Source organism: Lepisma saccharinum, chromosome 8 (genome assembly GCF_977018435.1).
Source record: "Lepisma saccharinum chromosome 8, izLepSacc3.1, whole genome shotgun sequence".
NCBI lineage: Eukaryota > Metazoa > Arthropoda > Insecta > Zygentoma > Lepismatidae > Lepisma > Lepisma saccharinum.
Window position 1 is genome coordinate 48889205 of NC_139236.1, and position 25444 is coordinate 48914648.

General features: G+C 40.5%; 1 protein-coding gene across 1 annotated transcript in view; it reads left to right on the forward strand.

Annotated features, from left to right (window-relative positions):
- The window catches only part of LOC145991458 (proton-coupled amino acid transporter-like protein acs), a 111306-nt gene that overhangs the window by 83220 nt on the left and 2642 nt on the right, over positions 1 to 25444 (forward strand). Inside the window, exons 3-9 of the mRNA XM_083127463.1 lie at positions 8630 to 8743; positions 10021 to 10171; positions 11354 to 11478; positions 14382 to 14466; positions 21814 to 22089; positions 23534 to 23712; positions 25033 to 25205. Of these exons, the coding sequence (XP_082983589.1) occupies positions 8630 to 8743; positions 10021 to 10171; positions 11354 to 11478; positions 14382 to 14466; positions 21814 to 22089; positions 23534 to 23712; positions 25033 to 25205 (1103 nt within the window). The remainder of the gene's footprint in view (positions 1 to 8629; positions 8744 to 10020; positions 10172 to 11353; positions 11479 to 14381; positions 14467 to 21813; positions 22090 to 23533; positions 23713 to 25032; positions 25206 to 25444) is intronic.

Consider the following 25444-nt stretch of genomic DNA (forward strand, 5'->3'; position numbering starts at 1 on the left):
TTATCCAACATGAGAATCTCTTCTGCGTGGTCTACACGCTTGGTGTTGCCGAAAATGTCGTTAGGCATTTTTGGTTAACGGTTATTTATAATAGGATAGACGATTCGTAATTCTACGAAGAGAGGAATGAGTTTGTCGTAATCTCCGAGGAGTTCCACGTAAAAATAATCTCCTGCAGACACATCGTACGTAATGTTAGAAAGCATCTTGTCGTGCTTGATTCGAAAAATATTCTTACCGGTAGAAATTTTGATTTCGCCTGCGTTTTCCGGATTCACGGTGATTTGAAGTTTTCCGTCGATCGGAATTTCGTAGAAATGTAAATTGTTATTAAAAACATAAAACATCTTGCCCACATCGTCATTCAGTTTCGTCCAAATGCTGTTGAGATGAACGATCAGTAAACCATTGAGTTTAGATAACACGGAAGGTAAGAGGTTATTGAAATTTGGTGGTGCAGTCTCCATGTTGATCTGTTTGCGGAAGCCAAAAAGATTCATTGTCCTTGTTAGTTATTTAAGAATACGGTCAAAGTTTTTTTTGTAATGACAGACAAAGTTTTTTTTTTGTAATGACTAACAAAATGATTTTTTTTTGTTTTGTTTTGTTTTTATGAATCTTCTGTTGAAGATGGACATATGTTGCAGGTTTTGCTTTCTGCTAAGCGATAGTGCCCCCACGGCAGTGTGTGAATTCCGCACTTCAGGATGCACCTCTTATCATCGTGCGCATCCAAAGCAATCTTCCTGACAATGTTGGTTGTCAATTTATGGTTGACGCTCTGGATTCGATACTCTTTTCGTAGAACAGGTGAGCGAGTTTTCAGGCATTCAACATAATCCTCGAATGCGAGATGCTTTTGTACAACCTGCCTACCTACACCCTTGGCCTTCTTGGTGACAGACCCCTCGGCCCGAATTGCATAGGCTTTGGCCCGAAGTCCAGCAAACTCAAGAATAACATCCCCGTCCTTCTCGTCCTTGAGTTTACCAGGCACTTTTTTGTTTCGGGGCAGGATGCCGTACTGGTTCGGTTGGGGATAGCCTGATGTGTCGAAAAGCTCGATGAAAGGTGGAATCAACGCTATATCCTTATATGCATCAACTGTGCGAACATGGTAGACCAAGCTGTCAGTATCTGTATATAAAAGAGAAATGTCACGATCATAATGTTTGCACAGTGTACCATAATGTGTCTCAAACATATGCAACTTGCTCAAGTCCAGAATCGTGGCACCAACATAAATTGGCTTGTTTAGGTGCACCACAGGTTTATCCATGTGGACCAGAGCCAACTGCTCATTATAAATGGTCCTTGATTTAAACAACGGGCTTGCAATCAGCTTACGACATCGCTTCGCATTGGTAACCAGCCTAACGTCCACGCGATTTCTCACGTTCTCCATCGTTTTACCGAACACAGCATTGTTCATCAGCTTGAAGAAGTTTTTGTCAAGCTCCGAGGTTGCAGCGATGCGGTGTTCGGTATTGGCTTTGATGTAGGGTACTAACCAGTTACTGTGCTCGAACCTGAGGATGCGATGAATTTTACCAATTGTAACACCCTGCCTCATCAACCAAGCAAGATTCAGGTAATGTACCACATACCTCTCTTTGGGCTCAACATCCATGATGAGCTTGGGTTGATTCGAGTTAGGTAAACGCTTAAATTCTGGAGCAGGTGGTAACTCGCTGAATACATCATGGAGCTTCTCGGGGAATTTAATGTCCACCTCGGCAAAAAATCCGTATGTACTATCTTCGAAATTTTTTATGTCGAAATCCGAAGGATTAACCCACTCGAATCCCTTGTACGGAAGTTTCTGCATCATGGAAAATCCATACAGGTTGTTTACATCTGTGTGGAGGATGTAGCTTGTTGTTGTAGAGGGATCGTAACCGGTGGCCATGTATTGATTGTTAGCACGTGCATAGCGTTGCGTCACCTGGACCATACCGCCTCGGATGCCTCGTTCCAAAAAAAGTAACTTTTCCACATCATTAAGAAGCTGGAGTTTAATCCTGGTCATGAGCAGCATGGCCGACCATGCTAGTCCGGGGAGGCTGTAGAAGTAGGCAGGGTCTAGGTGGTAGATGTTTATTGCTGTCGCGCGAAACGCCTGCAAAACGTCCGCGAGAAGCGTCACGTCAAGCTTTAAATATGCGTCGTGATAATCCCCAAAATTTCGACAACGTAACTCTTGCCACATGGACTGGGCGTGCTGGTATTCCTCATTTGTTATGTTAGAGCCTCTCAGACGACTGTAGAATTTATCCTGTGGAGGAAGCGATGTTTCCTCGAACTTGTCGGGGTCCGTTACGTACTCGTATGGGTAGACCCCCTTACGTCTGATGAGCCCAACATCCAAGTTTGGAAAACTAGCTGCAGTGATAGTCAGCTGCTCGTCCCTAAGCTTGCCTACAAGAGCATCAAGGCTTGCATGGAGAAAACGCAGCGAGTCAAGAAACCGTAGCTCGATAGTTGCTTCCAATTCGGGGATAGACACCCACTTACTCACGCTAATATAGCGCTCCTCGTTCTGAGCTAAGACCCTGATACGACTATCATCGTAGCCGAGATGGGGTACCAAGTGATGAAAATCGTATCCCGAGCCGTTGTGAAAGAAGATGGGAATAAAGCGCGGGTCCCTAGCTTTTAAGTTGCACGTGTTGCACCACGGACCGATGTAGCTACCAGTATCATAATGGTCGTGGTGGTGCACTTTACTGTTATCGTCGGTGAAGACCAAGTTGCAAACAGGGCAGTTGGTTGCCTCCTCGTGCCTACGCTTATTATTAGGAGAAAGTCGTCGCATGCGCTTGGGGGACAGCAACATTTTTCCTATTTTTTGGGCCTCCTCTACCATCCTCTGCAAGAAGTGCTTGACCGGGTCGGGACCGCGATAGACATACGGCTCGGGGGCAACACGTTGGTCTCGCCGTACCACAACGTAGGCGTAACTTGAGGCTTCGTGGAGTTGGTAAGGGGTGGTGGAAGAAACTTCGGGATCGGGATAGCAGGTGGAGAGAGGTTCGAGGAAGGCTTCGAAGTCTGCTACAATGATGGCAGGATGCTTTGCCATGGCACTGTGCATGCGAAATTTTTCTGTCGCATCAGGATTGGGTAGAATAGTTCGTGCAGGTTTGTTGGTACTGCAGTAACGCATGTGAAGAGCGAGCTTCTCGGCAGCGATGTTTTCTCCTTGTAAGCTCTGGTGTTTTTGTTGTCGGTTGTCAAAAGTGATCAGACACCTTCGACAAACTTCTATGCTACCATGATGCTTGCTTTTCTGATTCGACACCAACCGGGAGAGCGAGCGAATAAGGGTGTAGTGGTGTTGCGTCTTGTTCTTGATGAGCAAGAGGTTGATTTCTCGTGCCTCGTTGTTGTTGCTCACGTTGCTCACCCGGATGGGGTGGACCTTATTTTTGTTCTCGGTGAGACCGTAAACGTTTATGGCTAATTGCAAGTTGCGAGCACGTGCCTCAAACTTGCCAACATCCGAAAGCGCCACCGGGTAGTCGATTCCCACCATTGCATCCTCCAACTCCGACTCGTACTGCTCGTAGTGGCCAACACGATACGGATGATTTTTCCAGTCGACGGGGTGCATTGCTGCCAGCACCGACCATACGAAGCACTTGTTATCCTTGTTCTGAATATTCAGAACAGCCTTCTTTGCTGCAACATCTGGTGGTAGAGGGACGTAACTAGACCCGGACATTGGTGCAAACTGACTAAAAGTAACACACAATTTATGGGGTTCTCCGCACAGCGAACCGCCCGAGCCTGTGGCCTCGTGCTCCTCCTGTTTAACAAGCAGCTCCTCGGTAAACTTGTCGTAAATTCCCCCAATGCTGTCACCATCCGCCAGATGCAACGTTTTTGCTTTCGTTGCATGAAAAAAAGTGTATCTTTCATCGGTCGGTTTCTTGTATGTGCAACATAGCGTACCGTAGAATTTAGTAGAGGAGTGCGTAGCCAGTGCATTACTAAGAATAGAAACTATCTCTGCTCGCTTCTCCTCTAAAAAGCTACGAACATCGCAAGAGCCGTCCGACAATCGGACATAATCTTCTAATATTCCTCCAAAAGCAGACCGGTCTGCTTTCATCGCAGGCTTGACGCGTTTGGTGGGTGGTGCATTGATGAGGGCTGCTTCTGCCTTCCTCTTGGTGGAGGTCGAAGGCTGGGCCCCAGATGTATTTTTGCTTAGACAAGTAAGCTTATGCTTCTTGGCATACGCAATTGTGATGTGTTTATTGCATCCGGAACATAGTTCGGTGGCAGCCAAATGCTTGCCTGGCACGCAGGTGCGACAATGTCTTGCAAAATTTTGACTTGATATGCTTCTTTTGCACACAGGGCAACTTTTCATGGAGCGCATTTTTTTGGGGGGGTATGTTTATTTATATGTGATCTGTTGGTGGCAGAGTGTTTACAAAAAAAATGCCTTATGAGAAAAATTTTGCAGGCTAATTCTAATTAGTGTTAGTTTGAGGGTTTATTTATATATAGGTGGCGTTGTTTTCCTCAAATATGTGCTTTAATAAACCCTGTAAAAAAATTTAAAAAAATATATAAGAAAAATATGATTGTAGATAGAAAAAGCACAATAAATATTGTATGCATGTGTAATTCTATTTAGCTTATTTTTGCTAGACACGAATCTTCTTCAGATTTTATTGCCCATTAGTATATTTTTCTACCAATCTAGTAGAAGTGCGAAACTATGAAAATGTTTTTGTTTAAGCACTAATCATTATGTTTCCAATAGGACTCCTATGGGACGTAAAACCTTGTAACTTTACTCTATGTATATACTAGTGCTTTTCCAACATATTCACAAAACCTTAGAACCTTCACAGACAAAAAAATAAAATTCCCCCTGTATACTTGTATAATTTTAAACTCCAGGTTCGATACCCGGCAGATCCCATTGTAGGTCCAGTTTCGCTTAGCCTTACTGTGCATAAAACAGCAAATCCAACTTAGAATATCAACACATTCAAAAACATAAAATTCCCCCTGTACACTTGTATAATTTTAATCTCCAAGTTCGATACCCGGTAGATCCCACTGTAGGTCCAGTTTCGCTTAACCTTACTGTGCATAAAACAGCAAATCCAACTTAGAATATCAACACATTCAAAAAAATAAAGTTTCCCCCTGTGTACTTGTATAATTTTAAACTCCAGGTTCGATACCCGGCAGATCCCACTGTAGGTCCAGTTTCGCTTAGCCTTACTGTGCATAAAACAACAAATCCAACTTAGAATATCAACACATTCAAAAACATAAAGTTTCCCCCTGTGTACATGTATAATTTTAATCTCCAGGTTCGATACCCGATGTTTAATCAAAACAACACTTTCTGTTCACTAACGCCACTCGTAATTATTATTATTAACACACACACATGCAAAAAAAATAGCAAGAAACAAAACTTACCTACAAAAAGCTGCTAGCAATTTAACACTCACAAATAGCAGTATAATCGCGCACAGTCATAAAACTTCACTGTTCTGTCTAGAAGTTTCCACAGAAAGCGAAAGTCATCTCCCCACCCGTCGCATCCGGTTGTGGTGACAGTGTCAGTATTGCCAACTCACTAGGCCTCTAAGTTCAGAGCGACCCGAATTGTGCTGCCAGAGCGTGTTGCGCGCGGACCAGGTTCGAGGGCACAAACTCAACTGGCATCACTCGCATTACTATTTCAGCAAAGCGTTGCAGAGCAAGCAATATTTGTGTTTCCCACGGCAGCATTATCACAAGCTGGTCGGGGGTTACGTACAGCAGCTGGCCCCCTTTCAGCGTGAACTTGGGAGTGGCGCGAATTCCACGTCGCCGGAGCGGACGTTCCACCCGGTACGGAAGTTGATGTTTATCGCGGCGTCACGTATCCCCGGGTAAACTGCTCGAAATAGACGCCAAACAGAACGCGGCTAAATTAATGATGAATAGTATGCACGGGTAAATGTACAAATTGAAAAACATCCCTGAAGAGATTCGCCCCCACGTCAATCAATTTTACGTTCGAAGGCCGTACGGGAAAACCTTTTACTTTTTTTTGGTTGGGCACCACGCACCCTGGCGAGGTTATAGGGGCCAGGCATCCTAAAAAACAACAATTATTATTTGTTTGTTTGTTTGCGTCACAATACGCGCGCGCGTGTGTGTGTATGTGTGTGTGTGTGTGTGTGGCACATCGCCCCCGAGAGAGAGAAGTTTACAAAAGTCGCGATATACAAACATTGGCCCCCGGGACTTGGAAAATTACGATATGGTACATTCGCTTATTACTGTTGCCAGCCATAAATCTCTCTCTTTCTTCATCTTACAGCAAACGTTGGCATCTCTATTTTTTTTTAGTTGTAAGTAAATTGCCAACACACTCTAGTTAATAATGCTACATATTATACGCACACACGCACACACATACTATATTACCATCCACCCATCTCTCTCTCTTTTACGGCAGTACATATTTGTTGCCGGCTCTCCTTGTTTAGTGTGTGTAGGTTGGCAAAAATTGCTTTATGCACTGTAAGGCAAGCCTCAAGCAAGATTGCCAGCTCCTTGCTTTAGGCTAGGTTAGACCAAGAAGAAAAAAGCTGTAGGTAAACTGTCGGTTGTTTAACTTTTCCCTCTCTCTCCTTTCTCTTTTGTAAAAAACCATGGTAAAAATACCAGTAGGTTGGCAACCTTGCTTTATGCACTGTAAACCAAGCCTCAAGCAAGATTGCCAGCTCCTTGCTTTAGGCTAGGTTAGACCAAGAAGAAAAAGGCTGTAGGTAAACTGTCGGTTGTTTAACTTTTCCCTCTCTCTCCTTTCTCTTTTGTAAAAAACCATGGTAAAAGTACCAGTAGGTTGGCAACCTTGCTTTATGCACTGTAAGGCAAGCCTCAAGCAAGGTTGCCAACTCCTTGCTTGAGGCTAGGTTAGACCCAAAAAAAACCTTGGTGATTTTTTCGAGTAAGCAGCTGGCAACACTGCAAGAAAATGAGGCTCATGCCTTACGAGAGAAATCCATTAAGGCGAGCCTCACCGAGCCTCATTTTCGGGCGTTGAATTCTCCATTTGGGTCTACTATCGGGCATATTGCCTTCCTATTTCCTTTCGTCTGTGCATCGTGCATATTGCCTTCCTATTTCCTTCCGTCTGTGCATTGTGCATATTGCCTTCCTATTTCCTTCCGTCTGTGCATCGTGCATATTGCCTTCCTATTTCCTTCCGTCTGTGCATCGGGCATATTGCCTTCCTATTTCCTTTCGTCTGTGCATCGTGCATATTGCCTTCCTATTTCCTTCCGTCTGTGCATCGGGCATATTGCCTTCCTATTTCCTTCCGTCTGTACATCGGGCATATTGCCTTCCTATTTCCTTCCGTCTGTTTCTCCCGCGACGATACTCAGAAACAACTATTTTTGAGAGAGAAACAGCAACAATGCAGAGGACAGTCTGTAGATGATTTTGAACTAAACGTGTCGGGTACTGTTGCCTTAAAATATTTTCCAATTGTATCTTATGAAATAGATCATGCTTTTTCTGAGTATAAAAGTATTCTTGCCGAAAACAGAATAAATTTAAAAGGTTAAAAATTTGAGATATCATGTTGTAATCAAGAGCAATCACAATCTGTAATGAATGTAATTTTTCTTTCATTAGAAAACAGTCAGGCCCGTAGCGATGGGTAGGGCGCCATGCAATGAGGGCAGCATTCAAAGTTGTTTTTTTTTAAGACAAGAAAGAGTATGGCATGGAGAAATTTACACTTGGCAGAGGTTAGGGAAGAACAGAAACAAACAATGTGTTGCTCGACCTTGTTCTCATGGGATATATTCAATCATGAAGTGAACTCTTTGGGGGGGGGGCGGTCCAAAATATCTAGCTACGGGGATGAAAACAGTACTGTACAATAAACAAGCGTGTGTGTAAGAATTCAGAACTGCCAAAATTTACATTTATTAAATGCTAAATCGTATGAGGTGAAAAAAGAACCGGTTTACATTTAAGTTTTTTTGCTGTAACTGGTTTTTAATCCTCCTCCGTGGCCGCGCGGTCTAAGACACTGTGCTTTGGACTCCGAGTGCGGGACGGCATGGGTTCGAGTCCGCCAGGGTTCAGACTCTGGGTTCTCGGCCTGTGTATAGGACCGGTGGCAACCCACCATCGTGAGGAAAATGGGGGAGTGTACGAGTGAGTAGCGTAACCCGGTCACAGATATCTCCTACAACGGCTGCCTGAGGCATTCGACGTGCTGACCCCACGTCACTCCATTACTCCTACCTCTAGGTAGGATTGTGGGAAGGAGACTGGCAGTCGGGAGCTAGGCCAAGGCCCTTCTAGGGCTTTAGAGCCAAGGGTTATTATTGTTATTAAGGTGTTTTTAAAGAACATATTTATTTGCATATTTTATACATTCTTAGTGCATATTTGAGGTATTTTAAGTTCATACCAATCCGTACCCTAATAATAATCGTCAGTAAAGATGAGGCAATTCTTAATGGTCGTTATATTTAAGCCTAAGTTTGTAACAGTGAATCTCTCTTGCTTTCTGATACTTTGTCCCGGACTTCCTTGAAGGACATTGCACTTCATATCATCATTTTGTTAACGATTGTTCCAGAGACGTTGAAGCCAGTGGAGCAGGTGCAGAATCTCAGAAGCGACTGTCAGACACAACATGCGACCCTTACCTGGACAAAAGAAAGGACACGAAGGAAATCACCCATCCCACGTCGTAAGTGTGATGTTTTTCTGTAAATTTGTAACTGGGTCAATACAAGTAAAGTTAACGTTTTGGCAGAACAGAAATTCTCATTCTGGAACCATATTCAGGTCTCATTTCAATCACCGAAGTTCTAATACGTAAGGGCATTATTTTGCAGCTTATGCAGAGGGAGATTGAATCTTGTAATAGTTTCTGGAAATAATTCTTATATTATCGCTTATCAAAATACAACGTAAATCAGAAATAAGAATCTATTTAATTAAATCATCATCATGCAAAAATGTCTTACATAGTATAGCAATAAATATGAAAATGAAATGTCTTAATTAGATCGCCGGACCCTGTGGCCGAGTGGTTAGCACATCGCGCTGCGACGCCAACGGTCCCGGGTTCGAATCCCGCTCGGGCTTCGTTGTTTGTGAATGTCCATTCATCAATTTCATCATTTCATCACTCATCCCCATCTTCACAAATTAGCCAAGAGGCACAAAACGCTAAGTAAAATAAACTAAATCAATCAATCTTAATTAGATCCTTATGTTGCATAATAGTTACCATGGAACTTCTTACATAAACACACTTGCTCTGATCATACTGTACTTTCCCCAACGTTTTTTGTACGCTAGTTATTATTGCGTATTTTAGCTTATGAGACTCAAAATATACAACGTCTTCTATATATTATAATAAGTAATTCAACATTGATTAAGGATTTAAATGTTTTCAGTTTCTTGTCTAGTTTGCTTTAGTTCACTTTAAGCACACAAAGGCTAATCGGGACTGGGTCTACAGTTTAAACCACTGTGCAATGTGCCTCCACAGGGAATCGAACCTGGGACCCCTTGATTACAGGACAACGACGGTATCGTTACTCCATCGGGGAGGCCAAAGAATTTTAAAACAAGTTCTTCAGTCCTCTACTGAAGTGATATGACGAGATGTACAGTCAACGGCAAAGATAATGGTAGGCAAATTGTCCACCGCTATTTTCACTACTTTTTTATTCTACATCCTGTGTTGTTTTAAGGAATGAAACTATGTTGTTCTCTGCTTATTGATGTCTTTATTTCAATTAATTATCATCACATTGTGTAATTCAGATCGAATGAAAATGCTGGTGGACGATTCGCCTACTGTTTCTTTTGCCGTTGGGTGTACGAGCAACAAGACAATCTGTTGCTGGATGAAAATTTCTTTAGGACGAATGCAGCCTTCAGGTCGTCTATGTTAAGAAGTAATACTGTAGCAGGTTTCCAGACTTGTAATTATCTGAATTCTCTTTGCAGAAACTTGGAGACGTTGATCCACCTCCTGAAGGGAAACATAGGGACAGGGATGATGGCCATGGGGGATGCATTTCGAAATGCAGGTCTCGTTGCGGGCACAGTCATCACGTTGATCCTTGGAGTCATCTGCGTTCACAGTCAGCACTTACTGGTAAATATCTGTGCATATCTGAGCCTATACGAGGTGTTTCCGTGGCCTTGATTCGAACTCGGAAGGTGGATCGAGACTGACCCAAGAACCAATATGAGATAGGATCCCCGGTTCGGAAATGTGCCAAATCTAGTTGAGGCTGCCTATGACAGTGGAATAACACAATGAAAGATGCAGCTTGTAGATTTCACACGGACATTAATACAGTATATCATAGCACATTAGGACGAAAATGTTATAGTAGGTGTTCAAAATGGCGGCCCATAGCGTCGATGCAGGTACGCAAGAAGCTCTGTCGCAACTGCTCCAATACCCCAGGAGTCGTTCTGGCGACATCACAAGCAGGTCCTCCTCACTCAAACGCCTGACAATTGGGTGCCGAGACGAGAAACAACCCATGCGTTCCCTCCTGCCAAGGATCCTTGCTGCCTGTGATATCGTCAGAACGACTCGAGGGATGTTAGAGGCGATATGACAGAGCTTCTTACGTACATGCATCGACGCTGGTTGACGCCATTTTGAACGACTACTCTAACATTTTAAGTTCTAGACATGAGATAGGATTAAAATATTCAAAGTGAACTGATTTCATAGAATTATGAAGTACTCTGTGGTGTGTGCTAACAAATGAAAAAAAAAGCTTGAGTAGACATATGCTGAATACATGAAAAGCATTACGCGTGTGACGCTTTGAAAAGTAGCAAATTTTGACTTAATTTGTCTGTGAAGCATATAGACTGCAGATGATAGTAACTTTTATTGGTAAATGTGTAAATTATATGCATTCACAAACATCTAAACCTTAATGCAATTAGAAAACAATAATAATTTCCATATTAATTCATTTTTTTAACATTGAGTAGGACCACTTTTAGTGGAATGGCCAAATACCTGATTGTTCAAATCTTAAGTGATAATGATTAGTTACATGATTCATTCTGTGTAAAAAAAATATGGGGCTAAGAAGAAAGATGATTATATAATTTTTATCCTTCTCATTTGTGTAGAAATAACTGGCAATGCTGAATATCCAACTCTTAACTTAATTTGTCCACCATTGCTTCTATTGTTTCTCAAGTACCTTAAATTTTACTTATGAGAAAATTATGACGATGGTAGCTATAGGATCTCATATCAGTTCACATTTCGCAGTGTTTAATTTTCTATTTCATATCCCAACAGTTAAAAAGTTCTTTTGATTTGAGTGCTCGGACCAAGAGAGACATTAATCCGGATTTCGCGGACGTCGTCGAAATGTCTTTTGCTACAGGACCACAGAAGCTAAGGAAGTTCACGGGTTTTATGAGGTTAGTATTACTAATCAATGTGAAATTTTGTTCACAGTTATTTTCATTTACTTGCGAATTTCGAATTATGAAATTGCATCTTCATTGCTGTGATAGTATCAACACTGCAGTCACTACTACTACTAAAAAAAAAAAGGAGCAAGTGCCATCAGCATCTGGCCTCTAACTATTATTTCAGTATTATAATTGCACTTAAAAGAGAGAAGACAAGTGAGTGGAGATTGTTACATAACACTGACCTCTACTATCAGTGGCATAAGAACAATGGGTGCAGAAGGACACATTACCCCTCAAATTTTAGGTGGGGAGAGTTCACACTTTACTCCCCTGAAACAAAATTGTCTCAAAAGTGCAGGCACGTAGCCAGGGGGAAAGATCGGGGGCTGAAGCCACCCCCCAGAAATCGTACAAATATTTAATTTATTTAATGATTGATGATTGATTTGCTTTATTTTAATTCGCTTTATGTGCCACTTTTGGCTAATTTGCGAAGATGGGGATGAGTGATGATATGATGAAATTGATGAATGGACACTCACAAACATCCATGCCCAGGACGGGATTCGAACCCTGGACCCCTGGCGTCGTAGAGCGCTGTGTTATCCACTCCGCTACGGGAGCCAGCAAATATTTAATTTATGTAGTGTATAGTGGTAATTAATTATACTTCCTTAGCAGAATTAAATATCTCGTATAATAAGTTGTAATATGCTGAGAAATTCATGTTCATGGCTTCTACCCGCCACTTTTTCACCTTTATATGGGGGCTGCTGATAAGGGATGACTCCCTCCCGATATAAAATTCTAGATACGGTCCTCGACAAGTGAAAATAGTTTTAGTTGGAAGACATAGATTTAAGTAACCTAACACGTCTCTTTCGTCCGCAATATGTTCAAAAGCAAGGAATTAGCATCAGAAAGAATTTAAAAGAATTCTTGCCCATTTTTGTACGTGAGGTTTCAAGAAATCTTACTTTCTGAAACGCCTGCAGGTAGAATACACATTCTAAGCTCGTTGGTAAGCTACTGGAAAAGTCGAATGAATCAAAAACATGTTCTCTAGCTTCAATTTGTTCAGAGTTTACACCAGTATTTTGAAAAATGACAATTTTCAAAATGTGCTCAGCTTTTTCTATTGTAAGCATACAAATTTCGCCATTATCATAAACTTCCGAAGAAGAAGGTAAGATTTAGGTCCAATTTATTTACTAATTCTCCGTTCCTGTTCTCACGTATACATACACACACGCATATCATGCGATTTTTTAAGGGAATTTTGTAGCCCACAAATCAAAACCGTTCCTGCACCACTGTACATAATCAAAGGCCCCCTAATATTCACTGTAAAAAAGAAGACGAGTGAGGCAGGACTTGTATCATCCTTTGGGGAGGAACGAAAAATTTACAGGAACCTTCCTGATGATAAAGAGACCTGCAAGAAGATCAAAACGAGGACAACGTGGTAACATTAAGATGGACCTGTTAGGTTAGAAGTAGACTCTAATGTAAGTTCAAGCTCTGAAGTGCTGAAAAATCTTTATCTACATTTGGTTCAAGTCTGAAAGATAACAGGACACTGCTGCTATGTGGCTGCAGTACATTAGTATGCTCGATATTCGTCGGAATTTCATTAAAACCGACCGTATTGGGAAGTGGTGTTTAAGCAAATCAGTTAAGTAAATGTTCTTCTTTTTCTGCATCAGGGGCAACACCTGTGCTACAAGTGCAGGAAATGATGCAATTTAACATGTTGGTACCAGGTATCTACGAAATATTCTGCAATGGACTCTAAGACAAAGTGACCGACCGGTTTAGACCCGTATTTTAACATTTCTCATTACTTCAATGTATTGACAGTGATGGTGAAGGGGCATGGGGAGCAGTTCCCCCCCCCCCCATACAATTTTTTTGTCCCCGCACAATGGTCTCTTAATGCTAAGCCTTGTCTACCAGTGGATTTGACCCAAAATCATCTGCCCGAATTCCATTTTCAATACGATTCTCTCGAATTGGGGTCAGTAGAAAGTAAGCTATCCTGTCCCCCACCCCGCTCACTTAAGACACCTAATCGCCGCCACTGTGTGCAAACATTCTTAAACAACAAAAACAACATGTAAGTAACAAACGCCTGCATAAAACAATGTATTACGTTCTCACCAGTGTCACAATCGCGCTACGACGCCAGGAGTCTCTGATTCAAATCCCGGCCTGGGCATGGATGTTTATGAGTGTCCATTCACCAATTTCATCATATCATCATCACTCATTCCCATCTTCGCAAATTAGCCAAAAGTGGGACAAAAAGCGAAGTAAAATAAATCAAATCAATCAAATCAATCAATCAATATCATATGAAATGGAACACGTAAATTTAGGGAAACACATGACTCTGCATTAAACTCCATATCTCCTCAACCCCTGACTCTAAAGGCATGAAACAAAAACCAACTCTAGAGGAAATCATAAGCTATGAGTTTGATTCAGTGACTTTAGGACGTAAATTACATAGTTTCTAACATATTTGCTGTTTTTTGTGTCAGAAACCAACTTTTACGCTAATTCTAAAAATTAAAGAAAATATTTGAATCTTTCTAATTCAATTAAGATTTATGGTAGCTCTATCAAACAAAAACTATAATTTAGCAAATTTTTTGGCACAATCTGGCACAAAAAACATTTGTGTTGCAATTATTTACGGATTAGGCCTTTTTTCCCCGTTCGTTTCCTCTACTATAATAACATCTTCGACTTCGCATTCCTACTGAATTCAAAATATTTTTAGGACTTGCCTAAAATTTACTATTTTCCTCTTCGATGATCCTCTTCCGTTAACCGTTCCATATTTTCTTTATGTCTTGAATGTGAAAATATCACATAATAAAGTATCATTTTCTTTTTTCCAGAACTATTGTTAACATCTTCCTTTGTTTGACGCAATTAGGGTTCTGTTGCATATATTTCGTATTCATATCGGAAAACATCCAACAGGTGAGTTGATCCAAAAACCCTAGTTTAATATCAGCTGGTCAGGTAGTGTTTTATGTGATTTTCCTATTAATGTGCAGAGCAGTCTTGAGAATTACAAAATTTAATGTTATTTATTCTGTTATGCATTTCTGTTAAGAGTAACCACTGGCCTAGTAAAGATATTTAGTTTTACCGACAGATGGATATTCCACTATCTATCAATACTATAATACAGTATTGATTGATTGATAGTGGAATATCCTTCTATAGATAAAGAATTGTAACCGTTGTGTATATACACGTAATGGACAAAATAATATGAACACCTTGGTTTGCAAAGGCCTATATACGCCATCGTGGAAAAGGAACAACACTCAGCAGAGATTTCAACCATCTAGTGGCGATGAAAGCAAACATATCAGTCGATCAGAAGCTGGTGTCAGAGTTGCATGCGAGCAGTCAGCTATCCGTCAAATGCAGGTATGTCCGACCATTCAGACTTCAAAAGAGGCATGATCATAGGAGCCCGCCTGGATGGAGCATCTGTGACAAAAACAGCTACACTTGTTGGTGTAGCACGGAGCACAGTGTCAACTGTTCTGACAGCCTACAGACAACATGGAAAGACAACGTCTGCAAAGGAGAATAGTGGGCGAAAAACAAAGTTATCCAACAGGGATCGACGTGTGTTGAAGCGAATAGTGACTCGAAAACACATGACAACACTGTCCCAGATAACCGCAGAGATGAACAATCACCTCCAGGACCCTATATCAACGAAAACCATTCAAAGGGAGCTGCATTCTGTGAACATTCATGGCAGAGTTGCCATCCCCAAACCGTTGGTGACTCCACGTAATGCAGTGACACGAAGAAGGTGCCAAGAGCACAAGAATTGGACACAGCAGCAATGGGAACATGTGATATGGTCAGACGAATCGTCTTTCACATTATTACAGACCACAGGACGTGTTTATGTGTGGAGAACTCCTGCTGAAGCATTTGATATTGACTGCTTAGTGCCTACCGTGAAACATGGTGGGGGTCGGTGATGGTTTGGGGGGCTATACTTTGGAATGGTGTTGGCCCACTTGTCGTCCTGCGTGGGAGAATCAACGCAGAGAAGTACTGCACCATCCTGGGTAACCACCTCCATCCCATGGTTCAGACTTTGTTTCCCGATGCATGCCCAATCTTCCAAGATGATAACGCTCCTATTCACACTGCTAGGTGCGTTGATGCACGGTTTGATGAGCACAGTGATGAGGTAGAACATCTCATCTGGTGTCCACAGTCCCCCGATCTTAACATCATTGAGCCTTTGTGGGGTATTTTGGAGGCCAAAGTGCGTAATCGGTTTCCACCTCCAATGACACTTTCGGAACTTGAGACTGTTTTGTGCGAGGAGTGGCTACGTATTCCAGTTCACACTGTACAGGACCTTTATTTGACTATCCCACGTAGGATACAAGCTCTCATTCAGGCAAGGGGGGTCCAACCCCCTACTAATACAAGTTTTTTGCAATTGCATTGGTGTTCATATTATTTTGTCCATTACCTGTATATTGGGTGCCAAATCTGGAGCAGCAAGACAGGCCCGTAGCCAGGCAGGGGCCGGGGGGGGGGAGCTCAGCCCGCCTTTCCCTGGCGTTGCCATCAGCCCCCTTGACATTAAGCAAAACTATTCTATTTTTGTAGCGAAGAGTGAAAATGTAGACAGCAGATATTATTTTGCTCACAACTTTGGTGAAGGATAAATTCACAGAACATGAACAACAGCTAATACATTTGTTCATCTTATTTATAAGAAGAAGTCTAAGTAGCGGCAAGTATTTAGAAGATTCTCTTCTCTACACTCTAGAAATTTCATTCACGGAGGGGTTTCTTTATCTGTACCTTCACTGCCCCTGTTGCGACCTCCCGTTTAGACAGAAATCTTTGACTTTCATGTCATCATGCAAATTCCCTTCGCATCTGCATCCAAGGTCAACAGCTCCCAAGTTTTCGGAACGAGAGGGGGGTTTAATTGCTTCCGCCGGGGGATAGAATTCACTGTAGGCACTATGATTGAATATTGTGCATTTTCTCTTGTGTGATATAAATATCTGTATCATCAAAAGTAGTATGAAGTGTGTAGTAAGGGACTGTTGTCAGTAGGAGTCAATTAACACTTAAAGCGATGTTGTAGAAGATATAGAAAAACTGTAGCATTTGTATGATAATTCTAAATTTTATATAACTGAATGACCCCTCCCCCACACAAAATTTACCTTCATAAATAATGTTAAACTTTTGAAAATTGGACTTCGTTTACAAAGCCCCCCTGATAACCCGTGAGCCCTCTTCCCCCCTGGAGATCAGTTCTAGCTACGGGTCTGGAGCAAGAGCAGTTTAGTTTCTCTGGGTGTAAAGTGGCAAAATAAATGGGGGCAACTTCCCCCCACGACCCCTAATCGTCACCACTGTATATACCCAACGGTTACTATTCCTTCTTCGGTGCATATCGTTCTTGGTGTATTTGTATATTTTCGTTAGAAAGTATGTAATTGCATTTACATGTAGGATTAATTCAAGAGATCTATGAAAATATTTTTCTTCATGCTTTTACAAAATAGTTTCTTTATTATTTGCTTTTAATTAATTTTATTGGGAAGCGTGTTCAATATGAAACAAAATTTCCATATTTTTTTTTAGTATACATTGTAATTTACAGTTCTCTCTGAGAAATATTAAAATTTTCATCTCTGTAACACATTTTACCCTCCACGCTGCAAAGGCAGAAGAACACGTACGTGGCTACAAGAAGGCTACATCCGCCATGAATTACTTCAACGTCTTTTAAAAATTTAATTTAACGATTTGCAACCGAATTTTCTTGTTACATGCTTTCACCTCGTGTTCATCTCCTGCATTATTTCACTGTTATCCTTTGACGAATTAGAAATGTGTGTATTTTGTGGCATTCTTTCCTTGGCATTTTTCTTAACATTCATGCCATGACCAAAATGCTACCATGTGCAATGACAAAACTTATTGCATTTCAGATGCCACGCATGTTTCATGGCATTTCTCAAGGATAGAATCAGTCCTATTTCCGCAGCATAACCAATCAGAAGTGACCTCTAGGTCACGAGTGCAGATGTAATGGCGGCCGAGTGAGCTGTAAACAAAGTCGATAACTAGTCAACCGAGAGGAATAACGGATGTTAGGTACAAATCAATGGTGCTGCTTAAATGCATACTTTATAGCACACACAATACACGTATGAAAGAATAAATTAGTATATTCAATTGCAAACACCAGGCACTGGCTCATGGACAGAAATGACTCATTATGTATACGAGATTTAACGCTACGAAGAAAAATGTGTCAAGTTTCAGTTTGTTTACAAGATATCTCGTCAATTAAATAACCATTTCTTCTTTTAAATGACATCTCTTCCTATTTAAATTTATTAGTTATTAAATGAAAACTGCCTAACTCTGTGTGACTTTCGTGCTGAAGCATGAAATGCTTCGGTGTAAAGTATTGTCTGGTATTAAAATGCTATAAGATTTTCGAAAGCATTTATGCTAGCAAAAATATTAAAAGAAATGCTTCCGTCCAAACCGAACCTTAGAATGAACTTTTAAAGACAAATTTCAGTTCATAGAAACGTTTCAGCAAAGATAATGGATGGTACTCTCGTATAAAGATCTTAATTGACACACAATTTGGTTAAAGCAATATTTCCATATGAGTTACGCGTCCCTTGCCAGAAGTTCATACCAGGGTTGTTCAAGGTCCAGAACCCATAAATTCTAATGGATTCTATTGGGTTCCGGTGCACGATCGGAACCTTTCTTCTCGCACAATTTAAATTCGGTCCAAGATGAGAATTGTTTCATTGAAAAAAGGTTCCTGGACCGTATTTAAATTGATCCGGGAAAAAGTACCTGGACCGAATTGAAATACTTTACAGGTAAAAAGGTTCTTTACGGTCCAGAACCCATCCCCAAACCGTTGGTGACTCCACGTAATGCAGTGACACGAAGAAGGTGCCAAGAGCACAAGAATTGGACACAGCAGCAATGGGAACATGTGATATGGTCAGACGAATCGTCTTTCACATTATTACAGACCACAGGACGTGTTTATGTGTGGAGAACTCCTGCTGAAGCATTTGATATTGACTGCTTAGTGCCTACCGTGAAACATGGTGGGGGTCGGTGATGGTTTGGGGGGCTATACTTTGGAATGGTGTTGGCCCACTTGTCGTCCTGCGTGGGAGAATCAACGCAGAGAAGTACTGCACCATCCTGGGTAACCACCTCCATCCCATGGTTCAGACTTTGTTTCCCGATGCATGCCCAATCTTCCAAGATGATAACGCCCCTATTCACACTGCTAGGTGCGTTGATGCATGGTTTGATGAGCACAGTGATGAGGTAGAACATCTCATCTGGTGTCCACAGTCCCCCGATCTTAACATCATTGAGCCTTTGTGGGGTATTTTGGAGGCCAAAGTGCGTAATCGGTTTCCACCTCCAATGACACTTTCGGAACTTGAGACTGTTTTGTGCGAGGAGTGGCTACGTATTCCAGTTCACACTGTACAGGACCTTTATTTGACTATCCCACGTAGGATACAAGCTCTCATTCAGGCAAGGGGGGTCCAACCCCCTACTAATACAAGTTTTTTGCAATTGCATTGGTGTTCATATTATTTTGTCCATTACCTGTATATTGGGTGCCAAATCTGGAGCAGCAAGACAGGCCCGTAGCCAGGCAGGGGCCGGGGGGGGGAGCTCAGCCCGCCTTTCCCTGGCGTTGCCATCAGCCCCCTTGACATTAAGCAAAACTATTCTATTTTTGTAGCGAAGAGTGAAAATGTAGACAGCAGATATTATTTTGCTCACAACTTTGGTGAAGGATAAATTCACAGAACATGAACAACAGCTAATACATTTGTTCATCTTATTTATAAGAAGAAGTCTAAGTAGCGGCAAGTATTTAGAAGATTCTCTTCTCTACACTCTAGAAATTTCATTCACGGAGGGGTTTCTTTATCTGTACCTTCACTGCCCCTGTTGCGACCTCCCGTTTAGACAGAAATCTTTGACTTTCATGTCATCATGCAAATTCCCTTCGCATCTGCATCCAAGGTCAACAGCTCCCAAGTTTTCGGAACGAGAGGGGGGTTTAATTGCTTCCGCCGGGGGATAGAATTCACTGTAGGCACTATGATTGAATATTGTGCATTTTCTCTTGTGTGATATAAATATCTGTATCATCAAAAGTAGTATGAAGTGTGTAGTAAGGGACTGTTGTCAGTAGGAGTCAATTAACACTTAAAGCGATGTTGTAGAAGATATAGAAAAACTGTAGCATTTGTATGATAATTCTAAATTTTATATAACTGAATGACCCCTCCCCCACACAAAATTTACCTTCATAAATAATGTTAAACTTTTGAAAATTGGACTTCGTTTACAAAGCCCCCCTGATAACCCGTGAGCCCTCTTCCCCCCTGGAGATCAGTTCTAGCTACGGGTCTGGAGCAAGAGCAGTTTAGTTTCTCTGGGTGTAAAGTGGCAAAATAAATGGGGGCAACTTCCCCCCACGACCCCTAATCGTCACCACTGTATATACCCAACGGTTACTATTCCTTCTTCGGTGCATATCGTTCTTGGTGTATTTGTATATTTTCGTTAGAAAGTATGTAATTGCATTTACATGTAGGATTAATTCAAGAGATCTATGAAAATATTTTTCTTCATGCTTTTACAAAATAGTTTCTTTATTATTTGCTTTTAATTAATTTTATTGGGAAGCGTGTTCAATATGAAACAAAATTTCCATATTTTTTTTTAGTATACATTGTAATTTACAGTTCTCTCTGAGAAATATTAAAATTTTCATCTCTGTAACACATTTTACCCTCCACGCTGCAAAGGCAGAAGAACACGTACGTGGCTACAAGAAGGCTACATCCGCCATGAATTACTTCAACGTCTTTTAAAAATTTAATTTAACGATTTGCAACCGAATTTTCTTGTTACATGCTTTCACCTCGTGTTCATCTCCTGCATTATTTCACTGTTATCCTTTGACGAATTAGAAATGTGTGTATTTTGTGGCATTCTTTCCTTGGCATTTTTCTTAACATTCATGCCATGACCAAAATGCTACCATGTGCAATGACAAAACTTATTGCATTTCAGATGCCACGCATGTTTCATGGCATTTCTCAAGGATAGAATCAGTCCTATTTCCGCAGCATAACCAATCAGAAGTGACCTCTAGGTCACGAGTGCAGATGTAATGGCGGCCGAGTGAGCTGTAAACAAAGTCGATAACTAGTCAACCGAGAGGAATAACGGATGTTAGGTACAAATCAATGGTGCTGCTTAAATGCATACTTTATAGCACACACAATACACGTATGAAAGAATAAATTAGTATATTCAATTGCAAACACCAGGCACTGGCTCATGGACAGAAATGACTCATTATGTATACGAGATTTAACGCTACGAAGAAAAATGTGTCAAGTTTCAGTTTGTTTACAAGATATCTCGTCAATTAAATAACCATTTCTTCTTTTAAATGACATCTCTTCCTATTTAAATTTATTAGTTATTAAATGAAAACTGCCTAACTCTGTGTGACTTTCGTGCTGAAGCATGAAATGCTTCGGTGTAAAGTATTGTCTGGTATTAAAATGCTATAAGATTTTCGAAAGCATTTATGCTAGCAAAAATATTAAAAGAAATGCTTCCGTCCAAACCGAACCTTAGAATGAACTTTTAAAGACAAATTTCAGTTCATAGAAACGTTTCAGCAAAGATAATGGATGGTACTCTCGTATAAAGATCTTAATTGACACACAATTTGGTTAAAGCAATATTTCCATATGAGTTACGCGTCCCTTGCCAGAAGTTCATACCAGGGTTGTTCAAGGTCCAGAACCCATAAATTCTAATGGATTCTATTGGGTTCCGGTGCACGATCGGAACCTTTCTTCTCGCACAATTTAAATTCGGTCCAAGATGAGAATTGTTTCATTGAAAAAAGGTTCCTGGACCGTATTTAAATTGATCCGGGAAAAAGTACCTGGACCGAATTGAAATACTTTACAGGTAAAAAGGTTCTTTACGGTCCAGAACCCATTTGCTGATTTTCTCTACTGGACCGGAATTGATTTTATTTAAAGTTTCTGGACCTTCAACAACCCTGCTTCATACATAACATGTAACTTTGTGACTAGTTGTACACATCCAATTCTTGGCAACCCATTTACAATATTAGTCTATCGACTTTTTCCTTTACTAACATGTTAGCTCCTACTAACAAATGACACACCGAATGTTCTTTGTATTTTCCAGGTAGTGGACCAATACTACTCCCCCTCTTTGGATTTGCACTTGTACATGTTTATATTTTTGGCACCAATCTTGCTAACAACGTGGATCAACAATCTGAAGTACCTGGCACCAGTGTCATTCTTCGCTACAGTTCTTAATATTTTTGCTGTTGGAACCACCATCTACCTGTCGTCGGTGGATCTACCTCCCGTGTCCTCCAGGAACAGTTTCTCCTCGTGGAGTCAACTCCCGCTGTACTTCGGAACGGTCATCTTTTGCTTCGAAGGCATCGGGTTGGTACGTAAACCTTCATAAATCTCTGTTCGGAGTTGTTCAAATCATGCTTAAAATCCATGTTAACACTTACGTAGTCATGTTCACAAGTGCATAGCGTTAAAAAAAAGTTGCACATCTAGTCATAATTAGAGCCCGAACTTTTATGTAATATCAAAGTACAAAATATGTACATAAATATGTAACAATAATTGATAAAATATGTACCTAAATACGTATTATCAAAAGGATATGTAGCTTAATATGTAGAATCATAGAATATGTAATATTAATAATAATAATCGAGTATCCCAGCAATTTCAAGAATTCTGCTAGATATTTATTTTATTTGAACATATTCAGCGTAATTTTAAACACAAATTAAAATTTGTATCAAATTTATAAACTCAAGAAAGCACAGCAACGTGTACATATTGAAGAAACCAAATTTGACAACTATTAATTACTTTTCACATCACAAATTATTGTAGAATATGTAAATGTGTACGAAAGCTCTTTTGAAACAAATTGTAAAAAAAGCGTCTACAGAAAGAACAATTGAATGAAAATGCATAGGTACTTTTGTAATTTTTTGTACAAGGGAACATATTGTGTAACTCGCTATGTACAGGAAAGTAGCTTACTTGTCCACCGATGCCAAGTTTCTATGTGCTTTCCCTAAACATAAAAGCGAAACGCAAATATGTAAACAGAAAGGGAAGGGGAGAGAAACTCCAGCATCTTTCGATAAATAACAGTTCCAGTAATATATATATATATATATATATATATATATATATATATATATATATATATATATATTGGTCTTCAGCCTGTCTTTCGACTTGGCACTGGTATTCTATACAAACTTTCTTCATCATGTTTCAGAGATCGAAAATATAGGAAAAAGGATCAAGATAGGAAACAATTGCCGAAATATGTTGTCTAAGTAAATTAACAAATATGTAAAATATGTAATATCCTAGCAAATATGGAAAAATATGTAACAAAACTTAATAATTACATAATTCGTTGAAATTTTCTGTTCAAAGTATGTATCTAGAATGGAATAGAATATGTAATTACATACAAATCCTAGTTCTAGACATAATAGCCTCCTAGTGCATCTTTACACTGCTGTTACTGTTGTGCTAGAAATGAACTACTGTGGATGTGACGTGAAGATCTGGAAGGTGACGCTGATCCCATAACCTCCGTGATCAACACTCCTCATATGCCTTCATGACAAGATGCATTTCGCATAGGATAGCTTTTAGCTGCCTTTACAAGTACCTGTATTTTGCAAGCAACTTAATGTTTCATTAAAATATCTCTGTCCTTAATTGAACACGTGTGGAAGCTTTTCATGCATTGCTTCAGCTACAACCTATTTCTCCGCAGTGAAAATTCAAAACTGGAACAAGCAGTTCAACAGTACACACAAGCATGTGCAAATTGTGTTTTGCAGGTGTTGCCTTTACAAAGAGAAATGAAGAAACCTGAGGACTTCGGAGGTCATTTCGGCATCCTCAATATAGGGATGGTCATCGTAGGGGCGCTTCTCATCACCTTGGGTTTTGTTGGATATACCAGCTACGGAGAGGGCGTGCAAGGCAGCCTTAGCCTTAATCTTGATCCGAAGGAAAAGTAAGTACATTTATCCACCTCAGTTTAGTGACTGGATTTGAAATTTAATCTTGAAGCTGCGAGTTCGTTGCTCTGAAGTTTAACGATAAAGTTGATGGGGTGATTTATCAGTATATCTGAAATCGGCGGTCTGGTTTTGCCCCAATGTAAAACTTTCGTCATTTTAGGCGCGTAAATTCAGAACTTTTGCTACTAGATAGCGACTAAAACTGCGTTTACACCGCACGAAATGTTATTAACTTTTTGTTACCAACACGGTTAACAACAGATGTTGGCAACGAATGTTGATAACCAGAACCCTAGTTTAACTTTATTTTTGTTAATAACTTTCGTCAACATTTTGGCTGTATGACGTCAGTTGACTGCAAGATGTCGAGTGTGGAGGAAGTTCTACTCTCTCGAAATTTCATTCACGGGGTTCCAAAGAGGGAAACATTTGTTGAAAATTTTCACTCACGTTCTATTTGTTTTTGTACAACAAATTGTGCAAGTAGTGATTAATAACAAATATGCGAACATACTTAACAAACATGATCTTTTTCTATAACGGAATAACATTGTATTTCTCGTTTCTCTGAAAGCAAAAGAGACAACTTTGGCTGCCAAAAGTTCCAACTGTTGGGGTGTTTGTAATAAAAATAGCACAATATTCACTAATGTTGAGTGAAAGGAAAAATTATGATTGTTTTTCAAATGTAAGAATTTTCCCTTAATTGAGGTACAATTTGGTGACTACGTTTTCAGTTTGACAATTGTATTTTCAACTTTTGAAACTAGGTTTAATGCACCAAATGGGGCCCAAATGTCAATCTCAAGTTTGATCCCGGTGATTGATTGATTTGTTTTATTAGACTTCTCTTGTCTGCCACTCAACTTGACTAATCGCGAAGATGAGGACGACTTATGGTATGATGAAATTGATAAAGGAACACCCATGTCAAGGCCTGGATTCGAACCAGAGACCCCTGGCGTCGTAGCATAGCGTCCTAAACACTCCGTATGAACATTCTTATTGAAACTTGTCTACTTGCAACACTATTACTATACTCTTTGGAGGAGGCGAACAAAAACAATTCTCTGCGCAAGTAGTGACACGAGACGGCTCCTCGAATGAACACGTGAGAGGGAACGGGATTGCGTGGAGGGGAGAAGCGACTGTTTTGCTCTGCCCACTCTATCCCCCCTTCTCTACTGCTATTCGTGGCCTTGTGTCAGAGATAGCCGGGACAGAATATAAGTAAATTGTTGATGTATTATTAGCATATAGAGATCTTTAAAGTCGAAATATTAATTTGATTCCAAATCATTTTAAAATTTCAGGCTACCTCAGTGTGTAAAAGTAGCCCTTTCTATAAGCGTGCTGTTCAGCTACGCTCTCCAGTTCTATGTACCTGTGGAGATTATGTGGCCAAGACTACGAGAGATCCTTCACGTGAAAAAGTATCCCTATCTACAGGAGATGGTCTTCAGAACAATACTTTGTGTAATTACATGTAAGTAGTGCCAATACAAGGAGTAATTTCACTGTAACGATCTTCTTTTCTTTACAGTTGCTAGTTCATCTCCTCCCCTCCCCTTTCCAGTAAATTGATTGTGTCTAAATTGTACGAGGCTTCTATAAAACCTGTAGGTTTTGTCTAATGCAGACCTCTTATTTTCTAACTAACTAACTCCCTAGCCTTCTTAAACCCGAAGGTTCATGGCTGCAGCAACACAGGCCTTCCATCTTTCC